The sequence below is a fragment of the Prionailurus viverrinus genome, chromosome A3 (assembly GCF_022837055.1).
Source record: "Prionailurus viverrinus isolate Anna chromosome A3, UM_Priviv_1.0, whole genome shotgun sequence".
In the NCBI taxonomy this organism is placed as follows: Eukaryota; Metazoa; Chordata; class Mammalia; order Carnivora; family Felidae; genus Prionailurus; species Prionailurus viverrinus.
The window spans coordinates 29,750,407-29,771,017 of record NC_062563.1 but is presented as its reverse complement, the minus strand read 5'-3'; the positions used below and the strand labels follow the sequence as shown (position 1 = coordinate 29,771,017).

Sequence of the window (20,611 nt, the reverse complement as noted above, 5' to 3'; positions counted from 1 at the left end):
CTCTTCAAAACAGGAATAAATTAATAAATCCTAAACATGATAAATATGTTTATATCTCAACCCAAGAGTCAGCGCCATATTAATGGAAAACCACTAAAAGCATCCTTGAGAGTCAGGTACAAGACAAGGCTGACTTTTACCATTGTTTTCTAACCTTGTTCTGAAGATACTCATCAAATCATTTAAAGACAAAAAGAAAGACTAATTTGAAGGCATGATAATTGAAGAAAATTATGTCAAACACTGAGGAAATTTATTTTTTTAAGTTTACTTATTTACTTTGAGAAAGAGTGAGAGAAAGAGACAGAGGAAGGGAGGGAGAGACAGAGAGAGAGAAAGAATCCCCAACAGGCTCCACACTGTCAGTGCAGAGTCCAATGTGGGGCTCAAACTCACAAACCATGAGATCATGACCTGAGCCGAAATCAAGAGTTGGGCGCTTAACCAACTGAGCCATCCAGGCACCCCAAACACTGAGGAAATTTATTAAGATGATCAGGATAAAATATACCTACAAAACCCAACAGCTTTATGTAGTATACTCAAAACTAAAATAATGATGTATGTCAAAAATGACAGTAAAAATAATGACAGTAGCAGAAGCCTTCACAGCCCTGACAGCAGCCAGTTAGAGGACACAGTGGAAGAAAATACTCCATTTATACTAACAACAAACAAAGCAAAACACCAAAGTAACAAAGAACCCCTCTGAAATATCTAGAAATGAGCTGAACAAAACATGTGCAACATCAGTGGCAAAAACTTTAACACTGCCAAGAAATACAAAGAATTCAGCAAATGGAATACACTGCATTCTTAGATAGACTTGAAGACGTCAATTGTCCCTGTTAATCTATAAATGTGACATGATCAATAGAAACTTTTCTCCTGCTATATAAGTTGATTCTAATGTTCATAAAGAAAAATAATCAAGAATTGCTAGCAAAATTCTGAAAAATAAGATTAAAAAGGGATGACTCACTTTATCAAATACTGATTATTTTAGTTACAATTATTAAAACGGTGGGGTTCTGTACAGAGAACCAACGGTGGGGTTTCTGGACAGAGAAAACGATTAATAGAAAATAAAAATGCCAAGAAATCAAACTCACATAACAAATGAGAACCTAAATACATATCAGATATCAGAATTCAATATATGATAAGGTGGCATTTTGAATCAGTGAGGAAAAAAACATAATTCATTAAAGGGTAGTCTCCCTCTATCTCTGTGCCCCTCCCCCGCTCACGCTCAGTCTCTGTCTCTCTCAAAAATAAATAAACATAAAAAAAAAAAGCTAAAAAAAAAAAAGGTATTGGGACAGGGGCGTCTGGGTGGCTCAGTCAGTTAAGCTTCTGACTCCTGAGTTCAGCTCAGGTCACGATATCACAGTTTGTGATGAACACCTAGTACAGCTCTGAGCTGACAGCACAGAGACTGCTTGGGAGTCTCTTCCTCTCTCTCTCTCTCTCTCTCTCTCTCTCTCTCTCTCTCTCTCTCTGTGCCCCTCCCTCTCATGTTCTCTATGTCTCTCTCTCTAAATAAATAAATAAATATTTAGAAAAAAAGGTATTGGGACAAGTCATTAACCATTTTGGGAAAAAACAGATCCATAGTTCACACTTCACATCAGAATAAATTTTAGATCGATCAAAGATTTATGCACACACCTGCATGCACACAAATGTACATATAAAGAAGAAAGAAACCATAACTCTAGGAGAAAACATAAGGAGAACTATTTTGTAATACTGGAGTAAGGAAAGCCTTCCTATATATGATCTAATACCTAGAAAATATTTAGTTAAAATAAACTGACAAATTTTTTAATTAAAAAAATTTGAAATTGCTCATGATAGCTTCTGCAATGCAGAAAAGCTAGATGAGCAACTGGGGGAAAATATTTGCAACTTTATCACAGGTACACAAAGTTTCCCTAACATTTAATACAATTTTTTAAATGGTTGTTTATTTTTGAGAGAGAGAGCGTGTACGCGCGCAAGCAGGGGAGGGACAGAGAGACAGGGAGACATAGAATCCAAAGCAGGCTCCAGGCTCCAAGCTGTCAGCAGAGAGCCCGAAGCAGGGCTCGAACCCACGAACCGCGAGATAATGACCTGAGTGGAAGTCTGACTGTTAACTGAATGAGCCACCCAGGTGCCCCAGGGTTTCCCTAACATTAAAGAGCTTCTATAAATGAGTCAGAAAAGCCTAACATTCTAATAAGAAAAACGGGCAAAGGATACCAACAGAGTTCTTAGAGAAAGAAATATAAGTGATCTTTCCAAATATGGAAAGATGCTCAATTTCACTCAGTGAAATGCAAACTAAAGCTACACTTGAGATGCTAACTTTCACCTGTTAGACTGGCACAGATCCAAAAGTTTGATAATTTACGGCACTAAAGACAGCAAAGGAAAACAGGCACTCTTACACACTATTTATAGGAATAAATTTCCCAACAGAGGAAAATCTGGCAATATCCACCAATTTACAAATGGACACTTAAAATAATTTATCCTACCAATATTCTCGTGTATGCTTGAAATGACAAATTGTACTGCTTCTAAGAGTACTCTGAAAACAACCTTAACGAACACTGATAGGGAAGACAGATAAATATGTTAAAGTATATCCATACAATGAAGCAGTTCTTTACTGTAATATAGAACAAGCATGACAGGCTAAAGGAAAAAAGCAATGTGCAGAAATGTACACAATCCATATGTGTATAATTTGTGTTATAAACACAAGAAAAAGGAATATATACATACTTGCTTATTTTAAAAAGGAAAAGAACAGAGATTCAAAGCAGAGATCAATGGGAGAGAAAAATGTAAAAGATTAAAGAATTAATCTAGGATATGTCTAATATCTAAATAATAGGAATTTTAGAAGAAGAAAACAGAGAAAATGGACAATGGAAGAAAATTTCCAAATATAAGAAAAATCTCCCGAACTGAAGAACCAAAAATTTCCAGAATCAAAGAACCAAGGCTCCAAAAACCCTATCAAGCACCCAACATAATGAATGAAAAAGATACACATCAAGACACATTTCTGTAAAATTTCAGGACATGAATGATAAAGGAAAGATCTTCCCAAAACACACAAAGTGTGATTAAGAATCAGGATAGCAGTAGACTCCTCTATGCCTGGAAATTAGGAGTCAGGGCAATGTTTTAGACATTCTGGAGAAAACAAATACATCCTCAAATTCTATACGCAGCCCTATAGCCATTTTTAGACACGTAAGGTCTCACGCAATGTACCTCCCTTGGACCTCTCTCCCAGGAGGCTACTGGAGGATATGTTCTACCCAATGATGGAGTAATCCAACAAAGATGTCAATATAGAAGCCAGGAAACAAAGGAATTCACAAAATAAAAGAGAAGGGAAATCCCAGACCAACACCTAGGCAGCAGCCCTGACAATCAAGCCCAGATTTGAGTAAGACAATGGAGGACTCAGGAGGAAAATCTGTAGGAAAAAACAAAAAACAGATTACTTGACAGATCTGACTTTGTTGAAACTGTATCGAGAGTCTATGGAAAGTATGAGAAGAACTGGCTGGCAATAGGCAAAAAGAAAACTAAAACAGAAACATAAGGCAATTATAAAATCCAGGAAAAAAATTGTACAAGAAAAGAAAAATGATCACATTACACCTATAGCTCAGCAGGGAGTAACATCACAGTTACACAGTTATAGTAAGATAAAGCATTAAATACTGATTTAACCAGAAATTATTAAGTAACGATTATGGGAGGACTGGTAAGAGGGTAGTGATGAGAAGGATGTGGGGTTCAGACTGTGACATCCTGATGTACCATAAAGGTTTCCTTGAGTTTTACTCGTCTTGAAAAAGTCACCAGTGAAATGTAGCCTCAGTCTCTCCTGAGACATGAAATATGTTAACTGTATAATAACTGGTTTCTTAGCTGTGGCATAATTTGGACCTAAGGCAGATTATGGAAAATTCGTTTCCTTAACAGCAGAGTGGAAAGACCACAAGAGTGAGAAATAGGCCGAACTTGCTACCTGCTGGCTCTGAGATCTAAGACAAATCATTTAACCTCTATAGTCTTACATTAAAGCATCTATGAAAAGGAGAGAATTATCCAGTCATCTCACAGAACAGTTAAATGAAGACAGTGCAGAACAGAAGTGAGGAACACAGGCTGCAGAGTCAACCAGGCATGGGTTACTGGCTCACCTTTCCCACTAATTCAGTTCATACGAGTTATTTCATACGTTATTTCGTCTTCCCTCCCTAAGCAACAGCCATAACTCACAGCAAGAAATATATTTTACACTGTTACTCAGTATGTGCTTCTGTATAACTGAAATTAAAGTTTCACGAAATAATACACATTACATAAAAAGAACACAAAATGGAACAGGACCATCCACTTAAAAAACAAAGAAACAAATCACTCAGGATGGCCCACTTAAAATGATGTCATGAATTGGTCACGACCTTTACTTTGAAAAACACTCCTGGAGTTAGTTTCATCACTGTAAAACTCCTTCACCTGCAAAACAGAAAACAGAACCTACCTCGTGGGATTCATAGGATACCTCCGTAAAACTCTTAGTACAATGCCTACCGCTTAAAAATAGTGCCTCCCGTGTGCAGGTGTGCACTGTAAATGCTTTCCCTGTATCAACTCATTTAATCCTACTAGTTCCTGAGCGAGGGAAGTATTATTACTATCACTTGTTCTCATTTTACAGATGAAGGAACTAAGGTACAGAGGTGAAATAAACCTGCCTGTGGTCACACAGCCAGTGTACAGCAGAGATGGGATCCAAACTCAGGTAGCGTGGCTCAGCAGACTGCTCGTAACTGCAAGTGCTGCATAGCCTTTACAGTGGAAAACAAGGGATTAAAGCAGGCAAGTGCAAGGTCTGGGTTACACGGTCTAGCTAAAAAATGTCATGTGTAGTAACCGAATGAGATTCAATTCAGCAAATACTTTCTGAATGCTCTCCATGAGCCAGACGTGATTCTAATCTAGGGGCCCTCACCATCTAACAGGGAAGAAATATGAACCAAAGGGGTGAGACCACAGAAAAGGGAACAACGGGGCGCCTGAGTGGCTCGGTTGGATAAGAGTCTGACTCTTGATTTCAGTTCAAGCCACATGTTGGGCTGCACATTGGACATGAAACCTACTTTAAAAAAAAAAAAAAAAAAAAGGCACCTGGATGGCTCAGTTGGTTAAGCATCTGACCCTTGATTTCGGCTCAGACCATGATCTCATGGTTTGTGAGTTCGAGCCCCACAGTGGGCTCTGCACACACAGTGCAGAGACTGCTTGGGATTCTCTGTCTCCTTCTCTCCCTGTCCCTCCCCAGCTCTGTCTCTTTTCTCTCTCTCTCTCAAAAATAAACATTCAAACAAAACAAAACAGGGAACAGTGATTTTTGTTAGGAAAGGAATGACAGTTACACAGCTGTCGGGGGACAATTTCCTTTACTCTTCACAGAAGCCATCTGAGGGACCCCTTCTCTTTTATAGATCAGGACCCTGACTGAGGCTCAAAGGGGTCAGAAACTTGCCCTACCCCACCTGGTTTCTGACTCAAGGCTGATTCTATTTCTGGTGCCACTTGCAAATCAACTAGTGATGAACTGAAGGAAAGAAGTGGGCAGGGCTGACGCCCTGAGCAAACTGGCACTGCAACTTAACTGTTTCCTGAACTCCTCTAACTCCACCCCTAGCCTGTGTATTCCTATCCCATATCTGTTATGCACGTCCAGACCCATTCGCCTTCCCATGATCTCCAAGGGTCCCTTCTGTTCAAGGCTAATCCTGTCACCCAGCTTCTGCACCCTTTCATCTTTAGCTTCTCGAATTATTTTTTTTTTTAATTTTTTTTTTAACATTTATTTATTTTTGAGACAGAGAGAGACACAGCATGAACGGGGGAGGGGCAGAGAGAGAGGGAGACACAGAATCGGAAGCAGGCTCCAGGCTCTGAGCCATCAGCCCAGAGCCCGACGAGGGGCTCGAACTCGAGGACCGCGAGATCGTGACGTGAGCTGAAGTCGGACGCTTAACCGACTGAGCCACCCAGGCGCCCCAGCTTCTCGAATTATTAATTAGCTTCCCTTTCTCTTGTATTTTCAAACTTTTTCCTCCACCTTTGACACTTAAGCCTCCCTGGTCTAACCGGAATGTCAGGCAAAGCAGGATAGCCTCCGGAATATCTCCTTTCCTCTTAACTCTATGTTAGCCAGATATTCCTAAGAATTCTCTGTATCTGCTAACATTAGTTTGCAATGTTTATTATTTCAAGAAATCTTATGGCTAGAAAACACAAAACAATAAAATGGTGAGTAACCTCAAAGAGAAAAAGAAAAACAAACAGAAACCATCCCTAGTACCTGAAGGAGGGAAAGTTTCTGGGGTGGTTGCCGCGGTGCTGGAGTTCCCCTCCCAAGGTTCTGTGCTGGCATCTGTGAGCTGGTTATCTGGAAGCCACGTTCCATTCGGTGAAATTGTAGTGACTACAGAATCCGTGCTTGCTGTTCTTGTGGTCCCATTGTCAGAGTCTGAAGAATTGACAGTGGTTACATAGGTGGGTCCCAGTGTTAGATTTGGGCTGAATGTTGGTGCCACAGACAGAGAAGTTACTGAAGAAGCAGGACTTGAAGTTTTGGTCTCTTCTTTAACTGATGCTGTTGTTGATGTTTTCATAGATCTTGTAACGCTTACTGAAGGTGAAACTATGAACACACACACACACACCACACACACACACACACACACACACACACACACACAAAAGAAAGAAAACAACCCATGAAGAATGTGATAGCTTGAAGTTATAAGGCACAAAGCAGCAAGCCTTAATAAACTCTTAAACACCAGAAGACCGAAGAAAGACCTCTCCCTCTCTCTCTCTCTCCCCAACCCCCCCGACCCCACACACACTTTTATCTAATGCTGGGCCCTTTCTAGCAGCTCCAAAGGACTACTGTTTAAGGGAAGAAGAAAACTGGATTCATTACTTATTTCCTCAGAATCAGTATACAGGAATCTTAAGTAGCAACATTTTAAAAAAAAATTTTCAGGAATGAACATATAATCTACTTATTTAAAGTAGTATATTGTATATAGAGCAATGTTGAGCATTCACTACGACTCAGATTTCCAAAGATATTTACTTTATACCATCACTTTAAAGTAAAACTTTAGTATTTTTTTTTCTTTAATATCACCTAGGTCTCCAATTTTAGGTCATTAAATGTGACAGCAAAATTCCATTTTGAATGCCAGCTTTATTAAATGACAACTTACCTGTGGTTGCATTGTTGGCACCTACACGTATCAGACTACTGCCAAGCAGAACAAGAATGAACCAGGAATCCATGCTGGCCTAGAAAACAGACAGCCATGTTAGATAAGGCCCTATATTATTGTTAACCATGTCCAAAATACTCACCAAAGGAGTATGTGGAGTAAAATCTTCCCAGCAATAAAATGTGCACATAGGACCAATGATCTTTTGGGAGTCTGATATGCACATTTCCCCCCAAATCCAACTACTTAATTGAATCATTATTATCAATACAAATAATACTTAATAAGAACCTACTTTTTAAAGCGTGATTCTCAACCTTGACTGCACTTTAGAATCACCCAAAGAACTTAAAAAAATTCCCATAGCAGACTGCATCTCTGGGGGTAAGAGCCAGGCAGCAGTCCCGTGAAAAGCTCCCCTCGTGCTTGCCATGTGCAGCTTTAGCATGTTCAGCATGAGAAGTTTGGAGAAGGTAGGGTGACTGTATGAATGTGATGCCCTTTGAAACAGACCTTATGCAGCTGTTCCCAACCTTTATTTCATCACAAACCGCATCAGAGGGCTGTGGCACATTCTTACTGGTAATAGTGGCTCATTGGGCCATTCGGATTTTTGTGCCCTTCAGTGAATTAGGTACTAGGGAAAGAACCAGGGAGCAATACACTCATACATCCCATCTTCAGGAGCCTCACAGCCTGGTGGTAACTAAATATGGTCATGATGCTCAAGGGAAGCAAGGGGTACTTTCCAAGGGGTACATGAGAACCTCTGAGGAAGGGTGGGGAGATGGAGGTGGTTCGTACACATCTCAGGAGTTTGACTCTGGTACCAGCAACATGCCTAGTAGGGAAATGGGGTTAGTAATGCCTTCCCCAAGGTGCAGCCATACAAGATTGATCACTTCTCCACTATTCCCACCTGACCATAATCTAAAATTGGGAAAGCATACAATTTCCTCCAAAAGCGTTAGAAAACAAACTGGAAGGCTCACATACTATATATGTGTACATGTCTATTCTTGATAGGAAATGGTTTGGGGGAAAAATAACTATGTATTTAGGGGGAGAAGGTTAGACTGTCACCTCATTCCAAATACCAAAAATAAAATCCAGATGGGCAGAAGAATTAAATGCTTAAAAACACATTTTTTTTTTTTAATTTTTGAGAGAGAGAGGGCACAAGTGAGCAAGAGGCAGAGAGAGGGAGAGAGAGAATCCCACGAGAGGCAAAGAAAGAAGGGGAGGGAGAGAGAGAAGTGGGACTCACTCGTGGTAGGGCTCGAGCTTGCCCAATGCGGGACTTGAACTCATGAACCATGAGATATGACCTGAGCGGAAGTCAGATACTTACCAACTGAGCCACTCAGGTGCCCTAAAAACACATTTTAAAAGGAAAGAAATGAATATTTATGTGAGCTCAGAATGAGGAAAGATTTTCTAACGTAAGAAACCACAAAGGTAAAATGGCATATCTGATGATAGAAAAAATAAAAGCTACTAAATGTAAAAGAAATCAATCATAAATATGTTCATGAACAGGGAGACTCGATATTGTTAAGATGTCAGTTCTTTCCAGCTTGGTCTACAGACTCAATGCAATCTCAATGAAAATCCTAGCAAGTTATTTCATGGGTTTTGACAAACTAATTCTAAAGATTATACAGAGAGGCAAAAGACTGAGAAGAGCTAACTCAATACTGAAGAGGAGCAAACTTGGAGGGCTAACACTACCAGACTCAAGACTTAGCATAAAGCAACAGTAATCAAGACAGTGTGTTGGGAATGCAAGCTGGTGCAGCCACTCTGGAAAACAGTATGGAGGTTCCTCAAAAAATTAAAAATAGAACCACCCTACAACCCAGCAAATTGCACTACTAGGTATCTATCCAAGGGATACAGGTGTGCTATTTTGAAGGGACATATGCACCCCAATGTTTATAGCAGCACTATTAACAATAGCCAAGGTATGGAAAGAGCCCAAATGTCCATCGATGGATGAATGGATAAAGAAGATGTGGTATATATATACAATGGATTATTACTTGACAATCAAACAGAATGAAATCTTACCATTTGCAACTACGTGGATGGAACTACAGGGTATTAGGCTAAGCTAAATTAGTCAGAGAAAGACAAAAATCATATGACTTCACTCATATGATCACTTTAAGACATAAAACAGATGAACATAAGGGAAGGGAAACAAAAATAATATAAAAACAGGGAGGGGGACAAAACAGAAGAGACTCATAAATATGGAGAACAAACTGAGGGTTACTGGAGGGGGTGTGGGAGGAGGGAGGGGCTAAATGGGTAAGGGGCACTAAGGAACCTACTCCTGAAATCACTGTTGCACTATATGCTAACTAATTTGGATGTAAATTTAAAAAATTAAATTAAAAACAAGTGTGGGATTGGTGAAAGAATAGAAAAATAGACCAATATAACAGAAGAGAGAGCCCAAATACAGACCCACGTAAATATAGTCAACTGACCTCTGACAAAGGAGCAATGGCAATACAATGGAGCGAAGGTAGTCTTTTCAATAAATTGTACTAGAACAACTGGGCATACATACACAAGAAAAAAATGTGGACACAGACCTTATACTTTCACAAAAACTTATTCTCACAGACCTAAATGTAAACACAAATTATAAAACTCTTAGAAGATAACATATGAGAAAATCAAATGACCTTGGGTATGGTGATGACTCTTTAGATATAACACTAAAGGCACGATCTATGAAAGAAATAATCAATAACCTGGACTTCATTCAAATTAAAAGCTTCTGCTCTGTGAAAGACAATCTCAAGAGAAAAAGAAGACAAGCCACAGGCTGGGAGAAAATATTTGCAAAAGGCACATCTGATAAGGGACTGTTACCCAGAATTTATAGGAACTCTTAAAAATGAACAACTAAGAACATAAACCAATTAAAACATGGGCCAAAGGCTGTATTAGACACCTCAATGAAGAAGATAGATTGCAAATAAACATATGAAAAGATATTCAATAACATGTGTCATTATGGAATTGCAAATTAAAACAATGAGACACCACATCTATCAGAATGGCCAAAATCCACAGTACTGACAACAGCAAATACTGGTGAGCCTGTGGAGCAACAGGAAGTCTCATACATTGTTGGCAGAAATGCTACGTGGTACAGCCACTCCGGAAGACAGTTTAGTGGTTTCTTACAAAACTAAACCTTCTCCATAGGATCCAGCAATTGTGCTCCTTGTTATTTACCCAAGCAAGTTTAAAACTATGTCCACACAAAAATCTGCACACAGATGTTTACAACAGCTTTATTCTTTTAAAAAAAAATTTTTTTTTAATGTTTATTTTTGAGAGAGAGAGAGAGAGACAGAATATGAGTGGGGGAGGGGCAGAGAGTGAGGAAGACAGAATCTGAAGCAGACTCCAGGCTCTGAGCTGTAAGCACAGAGACCGACATGGGGCTTGAACTCACAAACTGTGAGATCATGACCTGAGCTGAAGTTGGACACTCAACCGACTGAGCCACCGAAGTGCCCCATAAAGCCCCAGCTTTATTCTTAATTGCCAAAACTGGAAGCAACCAAGATGCCCTTCAGTAGGTGAATGGATAAGTAAACTGGACTCCATCCAGACAACGGAATATTATGCAGCACTAGAAGGTTATGAGCTATCAAAGCACAAAGAGACATGAAGGAACTTTAAATGCATATTAGTAGGTGAAAGAAAGCAATTTGGAAAAGCTACATACTGTATGATTCCAACTATAGGACATAATTCTTAAAAAGGCAAGGCCCTGGAGACAGTAAAAAGATTAGTGGCTGTGGAGCTAGGAAGGAGGGAGGGAATGAAAAGGCAGAGCACAGAGGATTTCAAGTAAAACTATTCTGTATAATAATACAATGGTAAATACATGTCATTATATATTTGTCCAAACCTACAGAATGCACAACACCAAGTAAATCCTAATGTAAACGAGATGATAATGATGTGTCAATGCAGATTCATTTGCTGTAATAAACGTACCATGTGGTGCAGGATGACGAGTGTGGGAGGTTGTGCATGTATGGGGGCAGGGAGTATTGGGAAACTCTAATTTCTGCTCAATTTTACCATGAACCCAAAACTACTCTAAAAAATAAAGTCTATTTTTTTAAGGGAAATAAACTAGGAAAATTGCCACCAATAAGACAAAGCATTAAAATAAGAAGTCATATCAATATGGAAAACACGGAGACCTCAATTTTGAAAACCCTAAAAATCCTAAACAGGTAATTTACAGAAGAGAAAAACAGCTAAGAAAATACATTAAAAAGTGCTAACCATCCCCATTAATCAAAGGAATATAATAACGAGATAATATTTCTACCTTCCAAATCAGAAATGATCAATGATATGAAGTATTCAATGCTAGCAAGAGTCTCATGAAAAGGAATCAGACACTGGTCGGAATGGCCATTAGCCTGTAACAACAAATGCCTTCCCAGAAAGATTATACAAGGATCTTAAATGTGTCCATATTGTTCTGTGACCCACTTCCAAGGCTCTATTCTAAGTAAAAGTAAATTATCTGAAACTCAGGTGAAAATGATACAGAGATATTCATTAAATGGAAAAGTAGAAACAACCCAAATATCCAACAGCAGGGAAAATAGGAAAAAGCTGAAATAAGTACTATGTTGCTGCTATTCAAGATGATATACTGTTACAATTCAAAGAATTTAAGAAAATGGAACAAGACCTTCATTTTTTAAGCTTAAAAAAACAGATCAAAACTGAATATACCATATGATCTTAACTAGATTCATGTATGTGTATGAAAGTATATGCATGAAAATAAAACTGGAAGGGAAAATCTATAAACATTTAGCATGGCACTTTATGATTTTTATTTTCTTCTTTGTATTGTACTTACCGGGTTCACTATCAGCATTGATATCCTGTACCCCTCTCTCTGCCCCTCTACTTGCACGCAAGTGCACGCATGCTCTCTCTAACATAAATAAAAATTTAAAAAATAACCAATCAAATTAACTTAAAAAGAAATCAGATTTCACTACAGAGCATGAATATATGAATCAAAAAGAAGAAAACTGCAGAAGAAAGACAGTACTTCATGTGAAAGGCAGCAAGGGAAAAGAAGTGCACAGTGAATGGCAAGTTGGAGAGGATCTGTGCGTGTAAACTAGGCCGTGAGAGGTGTGTTAAGGTAAAAAGATCCATGTCAGTAACAAGGTGTAGCTACAGACCACAACCAGGAAAACCACAGTCAAGGCCTCATTCTTCTCAGAGAGAGACTTTATAATATATTATAAATTTATATCATAAAGTCTCTCTGGCAAATTCCTGTGACTTCCTGCCTCCCAGACTAAACTGCATGCATACCTGTGCTTGCTTCCTTCCTTCCTCTTCCGGTCTCCAAATCTATTCCAAGTATCCCAGAGCTACATGTCACCAAGGAGAGCTGAGGTTTCCTCACTCAAGGATCTCATATGCAAACCATTCTTCCTAGAACCTGTTCTAATGGTCCCCATTCTTGAGGGCTTTTTTGCCTAATAATTTGCTAGCGCTCCCTTATCACTGAAGAGACTGCAATGTGGCTCACAATTTTCTTCCCATCCCCCAGTCCTGATATTCTCCTGGAAGATGGTTCAACATCCTCACAGATGACAGCCACCACAATTCACATCCGGGCCAGCCTATGAATTACTGGACTTCCTCAACTCCAAGAACCTTACATCTCTACTCCACTTGGGCCAGCCTTGACAATGGTTCTGTCATCACCAGGAAAAACTCAGACTGAGGCTTACCTTCCCACTCTCCACCACACTCTCTATTCCTTACAGTTCCCTCTCTTTTATGTCTACACCTGTTCTCTGACCTCACCTAGGCTTCCGGTCCCTTGAACCTCTCTCTAATTTTCTATCTAGTATTTATGTCCTATTTCCTTCTCTACCCAAGAAAGCTTGGTGTCAATTCCATCACTACCTTGCTAACATCCTAAATTCTTTTGCTACCCCTGTTCTATTCTACTTACATGGGGAAAAACAAAAACAGTCCAATCCTAAACTAATCCAACCAACAGCCCCACATTTGGGACTGCCAAATGCTGCTTAAGAAAACCAAACAAGCCATAAGGCTGATACTACTTCTGCTTCGATGGAACTCCAAACAATTTCTGCAATGTTTCTATATTTCCCTCCTCAGCTCTCTCCAATTCTCCATAGCAGTGATTTCAAAGAACCTCCTCTCCTCTCCAACCACCTCCTCCCACACTCTTGGCTGTTGGCTTTGCCTTCACTTGAGAAAATAGAAGCCACTGGACTGCATGACACCCTTAATTCCCAGTCAACATATCTACACATTTCCTCCTCATCTACAGTTCCTCCTAAAAATCTCAATTCATTAGGAATCCTGTCCCGTAGATCCCCTACCACCACCTCCACGCTTTAACTTATAACAGCATTTAGACATAAGAATTTAAAGGAAAGGGAGAACTCTTGACTCTACATCAATCCTTCAGCTAGCATTCTCTCTACTCTACTTTGCAGCCAAATTTCTAGGAAGAGTTGTCTCCATGGCAATCTGGCTTCTTTTTCCACCATTCCACTAAAACAACTACTTCTATATTTTTAAACAATGAGCTCTTCAAAAATATTTCCAACTCATTCACAAAGGTCTTATTTCCCTAATATATAAAGGATTCCTACATATTAATAAAAGGGAACCACCAATCCAAAAGAAAAATGGGCAAAGATATGAAACTGACAATTCACAGAAAAGGAAACCGTTCTCTTACATATATAAAAAAATGCTTAAACTCAACTCATGATTAGAGAAAGCCAAATTAAGGCTACACCATGATATCAGTGTTTGCTTATCAGATAGGCAAATATAAAAAACTTAACAACAATGTACTGGGGCAAAGATTTGAGAAAAAAGGTACTCTCATATGATTGTAAATATTTAGCAGAATTGCAAAAGCACAATCCCTTTGACATAATTCCAATTGAGAATTTTACAGATATATATACCCATACTTTAAAAATGCCCTATGTACAAGGATATTCAATGCAGCACTGTTTGCAACAGAAAAATATTGGAAATACCCTAAATGTTTACCAACAGGAGAGGGAAATATAATTAAATAAATGATGGCCTATTCATAAAATGGAATACTATGAAGCCTGTTAAACAGAATGAGGCAGCTCTCTGGAGATCATTTTATTTCAATATACAGGACACCTTTTGGTTTTGAACAGAATGAGGAGGCTCTCTGGAGATCATTTTATTTCAGGACACCTTTTGGCTATCTTAAAAATAAACTTTGCAAAAATTAAAATTCATGGGGGAGGGGAACCATTGGTATTTCTCTCTCCCTCCCCTGCCCCTCTCATTCTCTCTCACATACACACACAACCTCTTTGTTGTTAAATCCCTCAACCTTCTTCTATCATATCTGATTTACTGACACCCCATACGCTCTCAAATTTATCTCTTCCCCACACCTCTCTCTCCGAATTGATTTTAAAAGCTGGTTCTATGATGAAGGTCTAGCCTTTGATGAATACAGATACAGATGAATGGTTACGAATACAGATGAATGGTTAAGTAGTTTGAATCCAAAGGAAATATGTACTATGAAATGTCAGACGGAAACCAGAACTGCCAGCTGTAGTCTGCACAATGCCAGGAACCCAGTGCACACATTCTAATAGTAGGAATGGTTTTGCCTTTCACAGAATGTTTTTTAGGATGGGCTACTATTTGTGAAATTTTTATTTTATTTTTAAATGTTTATTTTGAGAGAGAGCAAGTATACACACACATACAGGCATGCACAAGTGGAGGAGGGGCAGAGAGAGAGGTAGAGAGAGAATCCTAAGCAGGCTCCATGCTGTCGTCGCAGAGCCCAACACAGGACTTTATCTCACAAATCGTGAGATCATGACCTGAGCCGAAATCAAGAGTTGGACGGACACTTAACCGACAGAGCCACCCAGGTGCCCTGTATTTTCATTTTATTTTAAAAATTAGTTTGTATGACAGCTTCAGGTACCCCTGCAGGTACCAGCTTCTTATAAAACCAAATACATACCTACTTCGTGATCCAGTAATTCCATTCCTATACATTTACCCAAGAGAAATATAAACATATGAGCACAAAAAGACTAGTACAAGAATATTCATAATAACAGAAAACTGAAAACAATCCAGGTAACCATCAATAAGAAATTATATAAACAGTGGTATGTTCTCACAATGGAATATTACTCAGCAATGAAAGGAAAGAATTACTGATATTACAACATGAATGAATCTAAAATACATCATGCTGAGTGAAAAAAGCCTTACATAAAAGAGCATAAAACATATGATTCCATACATGTGAAGTTCTAGAACAAGCAAAACTAATCTATAGTGGAGGGGCACCTGGCTGGCTCAGTCAGTAAAGCATGTGACTCTTGATCTTGGGGTCGTGAGTTTGAGCCCCACAATTAGGCAGAGAGATGACTAAAAAAATAAATAATTGAAATTAAAAGAAAATTTAAAATAAAAGATTAAAAAACTAACTTATGGTGGGAAAAAAATCAGAACAATATTTGCCTATGAAAGAGATGAAAGATTTACTGGAAAAAAATATAAGTGTATCTCCCTGGACAAGAGAAAAACTATTTTCTTTTTAAAATTTAAATCCAAATTAGTTAACTTACAGTACAATAATGGTTTCAGGGGTAGGATTTAGTGATTCAACCACTTACATAGAACACCCATGCTCATCCCAACAAGTGTCCTCTTTAATGCCCATCACCCATTTAGCCCATCCCCCCACCCAATACCCCTCCAGCAACCCTCAGTTTGTTTTCTGTATTTAAGAGTCTCTAATGGTTTGCCTCCATTTCTGTTTTTATCTTATTTTTCCTTCCCTCTCCCTATGTTTATGTGGTGAGTTTCTTAAATTCCACACGTTAAGTGAAATCATATGACTTCTCTTTCTCTGAGGGACTTATTTTGCTTAGCATGATACTCTGTATTTTGATAGGGAAATACATTTGTACATTTGCACCTAAATTTCACCTCTGAAGACAATTCCACCCATAAACAAATATAAATGATATGCATGCTTAAGTATTTGGGAAGAAGTATTCTGATATAAGCAATTTACTTTGAAATACATTAAAAACAATATGAATGATGAATGAATATGAATGAACAGAGGAATGGCAGATAGATGGACAAATAATTTGATAAAACAAGTATAATAAAATGCTCATTGTTGGGTCTATGTAGTGGGGGTGGGTAAAAAATGGTCTCAATTTTTCTCTATATTTGAACATTTTTATAATAAAAGACTGATAAAATAAACAGATCAGAGAGAAATGGCATTTTATGGTACTGAATTTTATAATCCTGGGACACAGTATTCTCCCAACTTATGATTTTTTTAAATGTTTACATATTTTGAGAGAGGGGGAAAGACAGAGAGGGTGTGTGGGGCAGGAGCAGAGACAGAGAGAGGGAGAGAGACAATCTCAAGCAGGCTCTATGCTCAGCACAGAGCCTGACACGACCATGAGATAATGACCTTAGCTGAAATCAAGTCGGACACTCAACCAACTAAGCCACCCTGGTGCCCCTCCATTTACTTTTTCAGAAAATGTTCCTCAAGGTGTTACTGTATTTACTCATTTTTTTTGTCCTATTCATGTCTTCTTGCATTAATTCCTGATTATATTACGCTGCCATTGTGAAAGGAATCTTTTAATTTTGGCTTTATTGAGGTATAATTGATATATAAAATTATGAGATATTTAAAGTATATATTATGGGAATGGCATCCAAATCAGCCAGGGGGAGGTCAAACTTTCACTCTTCACAGATGACATGATATTCTATATGGAAAACCCAAAAGATTCCACCAAAAAACTGCTAGAACTGATTCATGAATTCAGCAAAGTTGCAGGATATAAAATCAATACACAGAAATCGGTTGCATTCCTATACATCAACAATGAAGCAACAGAAAGAGAAATCAAGGAATCGATCCCATTTACAATTACACCAAAAACCATAAAATACTTAGGAATAAATCTAACCAAAGAGGTAAGAAATCTATACACTGAAAACTATAGAAAGCTTATGAAAGAAATTGAAGAAGACACAAAAAAACGGAAAAAGATTCCATGCTCCTAGATAGGAAGAACAAATATTGTTAAAATGTCGATACTACCCAAAGCAATCTACATATTCAATGCAATCCCTATCAAAGTAACATCAGCATTCTTCACAGAGCTAGAACAAATAATACTAAAATTTGTATGGAATCAGAAAAGACCCTGAATAGCCAAAGCGATCTTGAAAAAGAAAACCAAAGCAGGAGGCATCACAATCCCAGACTTCAAGCTACACTACAAAGCTATAATCATCAAGACAGTATGGTACTGGCACAAAAACAGACACTCAGATCAATGGAACAGAATAGAGAACCCAGAAATGGACCTACAAATGTATGGCCAACTAATCTTTGACAAAGCAGGAAAGAATATCCAATGGAATAAAGACAGTCTCTTCAGCAAGTGGTGCTGGGAAAACTGGACAGCGACATGCAGAAGAATGAACCTGGACCATTTTTTTACACCCTACACAAAAATAAACTCAAAATGGATGAAAGACCTAAATGAAAGACAGGAAACCATCAAAATCCTCCAGGAGAAAGCAGGCAAAAACCTCTTTGATCTTGGCCGCAGCAATTTCTTAGTCAACATGTCTCCGGAGGCAAGGGAAACAAAAGCAAAAATGAACTATTGGGACCTCATCAGATAAAAAGCTTCTGCACGGTGAAGGAGACAATCAACAAAACTAAAAGGCAATCGATGGAATGGGAGAAGATATTTGCAAATGACATATCAGATAAAGGGTTCATTTCTAAAATCTACAAAGAACTTACCTAACTCAACACCCGAAAAACAAATAATCCAGTGAAGAAATGGACAGAAGACATGAATAGACACTTCTCCAAAGAAGACATCCAGATGGCCAACCAACACATGAAAACATGCTCAACATCACTCAGCATCAGGGAAATAACAAATCAAAACCACAATGAGATACCACCTCACACCTGTCAGAATGGCTAACATTAACAACGCAGGCAACAACAGATGTTGGCGAGGATGCGGAGAGAGAGGATCTCTTTTGCACTGCTGGTGGGAATGCAAACTGGTGCAGCCACTCTGGAAAACAGTATGGAGGTTCCTCAAAAAATTAAAAATAGATCTACCCTACGACCCAGCAATTGCACTACTAGGCATTTATCCAAGGGATACATGCCTTGTTAAGGAAGAGTTAGCTGTATATGATTTCTTCTGCTATCCCACATATCATTTTTGATTAGACAAGACTAGCTGAGTAAAGACAGAATTACATATTTCAGGAAAGGCAAAATAAGGAAGAAACTCAAATCTATACCTTGTTCATTTTTCAAAAAGCATTTGTGAACCATAATCCTTTGGTTAACTGTGAGTTACAGAATAACTGAGCAGGGAGGCTTTGGGAGATGAGTCATGAACTCTAGGCAGTTCCCTAATTTATTAGACACAATGGCACACACATTCTGTTTTCTCTCCTACTCTACCACACCCAGAAAAAGGGCCAATATACAGTCCTTATTTCATTACAAAAGCATTTCTTAGTTAAAAAAAAAAAAATCAGTTCCATTGCATATGCATTAGAGTGTTGGAAAGTTTAACATTCAAGTAACAGAGGAAAACCAAGATGCCACTGGCAATACTTAAAAGCTCTAGGATATATGACAAAGAAGTTCTGAAAAATTGTAACTATCGTTTTCCTGATATATGAGGGTCTAACAACATTTTCTAAATGTTCTTAAAATCTGAATTCAGTGTAGACCTGAGACATTCTCTAGGGATACATGTGGAGGCTGTACACTCAGTGGTGGGGACAGTGGGCAGTGTCCACTAACTGTTAAATCACTCACACTTGCCGTCCTGTCTCAAAGCCCCATCTGCACTGAGCACTTTGTATGCCTCCTCTCACTTAATCCTCCCCAACCCTATGACGCTGATAAAGGCGTTACTGCAACTTACTGTGTTGTGCACCTTTGGAAGCAGGGGTAGTTCCCTTGAACTACAGAAATCTTGGATTTTAACTTTATAAGCAAGCGATTATGGATGCTTACATGCATTTCAGGGGTAAATTATTTGAAATATACAACCTGTATCATTACAGTCATACTGAGTATCCGCTAGAGAATGATTCCTTTGGCTTCAGGCCAAAAAGAAATAGTTCTTAATCAAACATACACTCCCTGTCAGTGGACCCTGAGAGGTCCTGAGAGACATGCCATCTTCATTTAAGAGGAAGAAGGGTGAAAACTGGTGGTAATAGTAAGGAGAACACGCCCCCTTCCTGAGCTAGTTGTGGACAAGTGATTCAATTCTAGCCAAGAAATTATAAGCTACAGTGTATGATGAGATTTCTAGGAAGGTGGTTTTAAGAGGAAGTTTTTTTCTCCTGTCCTCTCTCCTATAATGTGGAATTTAGATGTGATGATTGGAGCCCCAGCAGCCATTATGGACCCTGAAGTGACATAAAATAGAATAGAGAGTTAGAAAGAAACTGAGTTCTCCGATGACACTGACCAACGGGCCATACCAGACCTGCTTACTTTCAGATTTCATATATATGAGAAAGAAAGAAACCTATTTTATTTTCTGATATATACAACCAACCCCAATCCTGATACATACAGCTAGTTATAAGGAATAAGAAAACCAACTCTTAAATGTTATGACTTGTGATCACCTAGGAATGATAAAGTGCTCTGGAATGTATTTTTCTCAGCCCCTTTGCCAGCAAGTACAAGGCTGCCTTCACTTGCTAGAGAAAAAATGTTTCAGGAATCAATATTGTGAAGCCCCCACTAGCAAAGGAGAGTTTGACCAATCTGCCCAGAGTGTAGACTTTGGTTGTGATAGCTTCTATTAAGAGTACACCTATTCAAAGTTATGCATTCAATATTCAATACATTAGTACTGATAAAATATGATGAAGCATCAGGTACAAATTATCTCAATATTTGGCATTTTATCTCAGTTAAATCTCACAGCAACTCTACCAGTTACATACTCTTTTTAACTCTCATTTTGCAGCTAAAGAAATTGAGAGACGATCACATAGCTGGTAAATTGTGGAAGCAGAATTCAAGTCCAGGACTATCTGACTTCTCTTTACAAATCTTATTACCATTTGACCCTTTAAAAATGTAAAGACTA

General features: G+C 38.5%; 1 protein-coding gene across 6 annotated transcripts in view; it reads right to left on the bottom strand.

The window, feature by feature from the left end:
- PTPRA (protein tyrosine phosphatase receptor type A) overlaps positions 1–20,611 on the bottom strand; it is a 161,221-nt gene that overhangs the window by 68,401 nt on the left and 72,209 nt on the right. For all 6 annotated transcript variants that reach the window (XM_047851907.1, XM_047851905.1, XM_047851906.1 and 3 more), the window contains 2 exons: positions 7,311–7,389; positions 6,395–6,736 (listed from right to left, as the gene is read on the bottom strand). In XM_047851907.1, coding sequence (XP_047707863.1) covers positions 6,395–6,736; positions 7,311–7,383 — 415 coding nt within the window. In that variant the 5' untranslated portion in view covers positions 7,384–7,389. Of the gene's footprint in view, positions 1–6,394; positions 6,737–7,310; positions 7,390–20,611 lie in introns of those variants that run through there.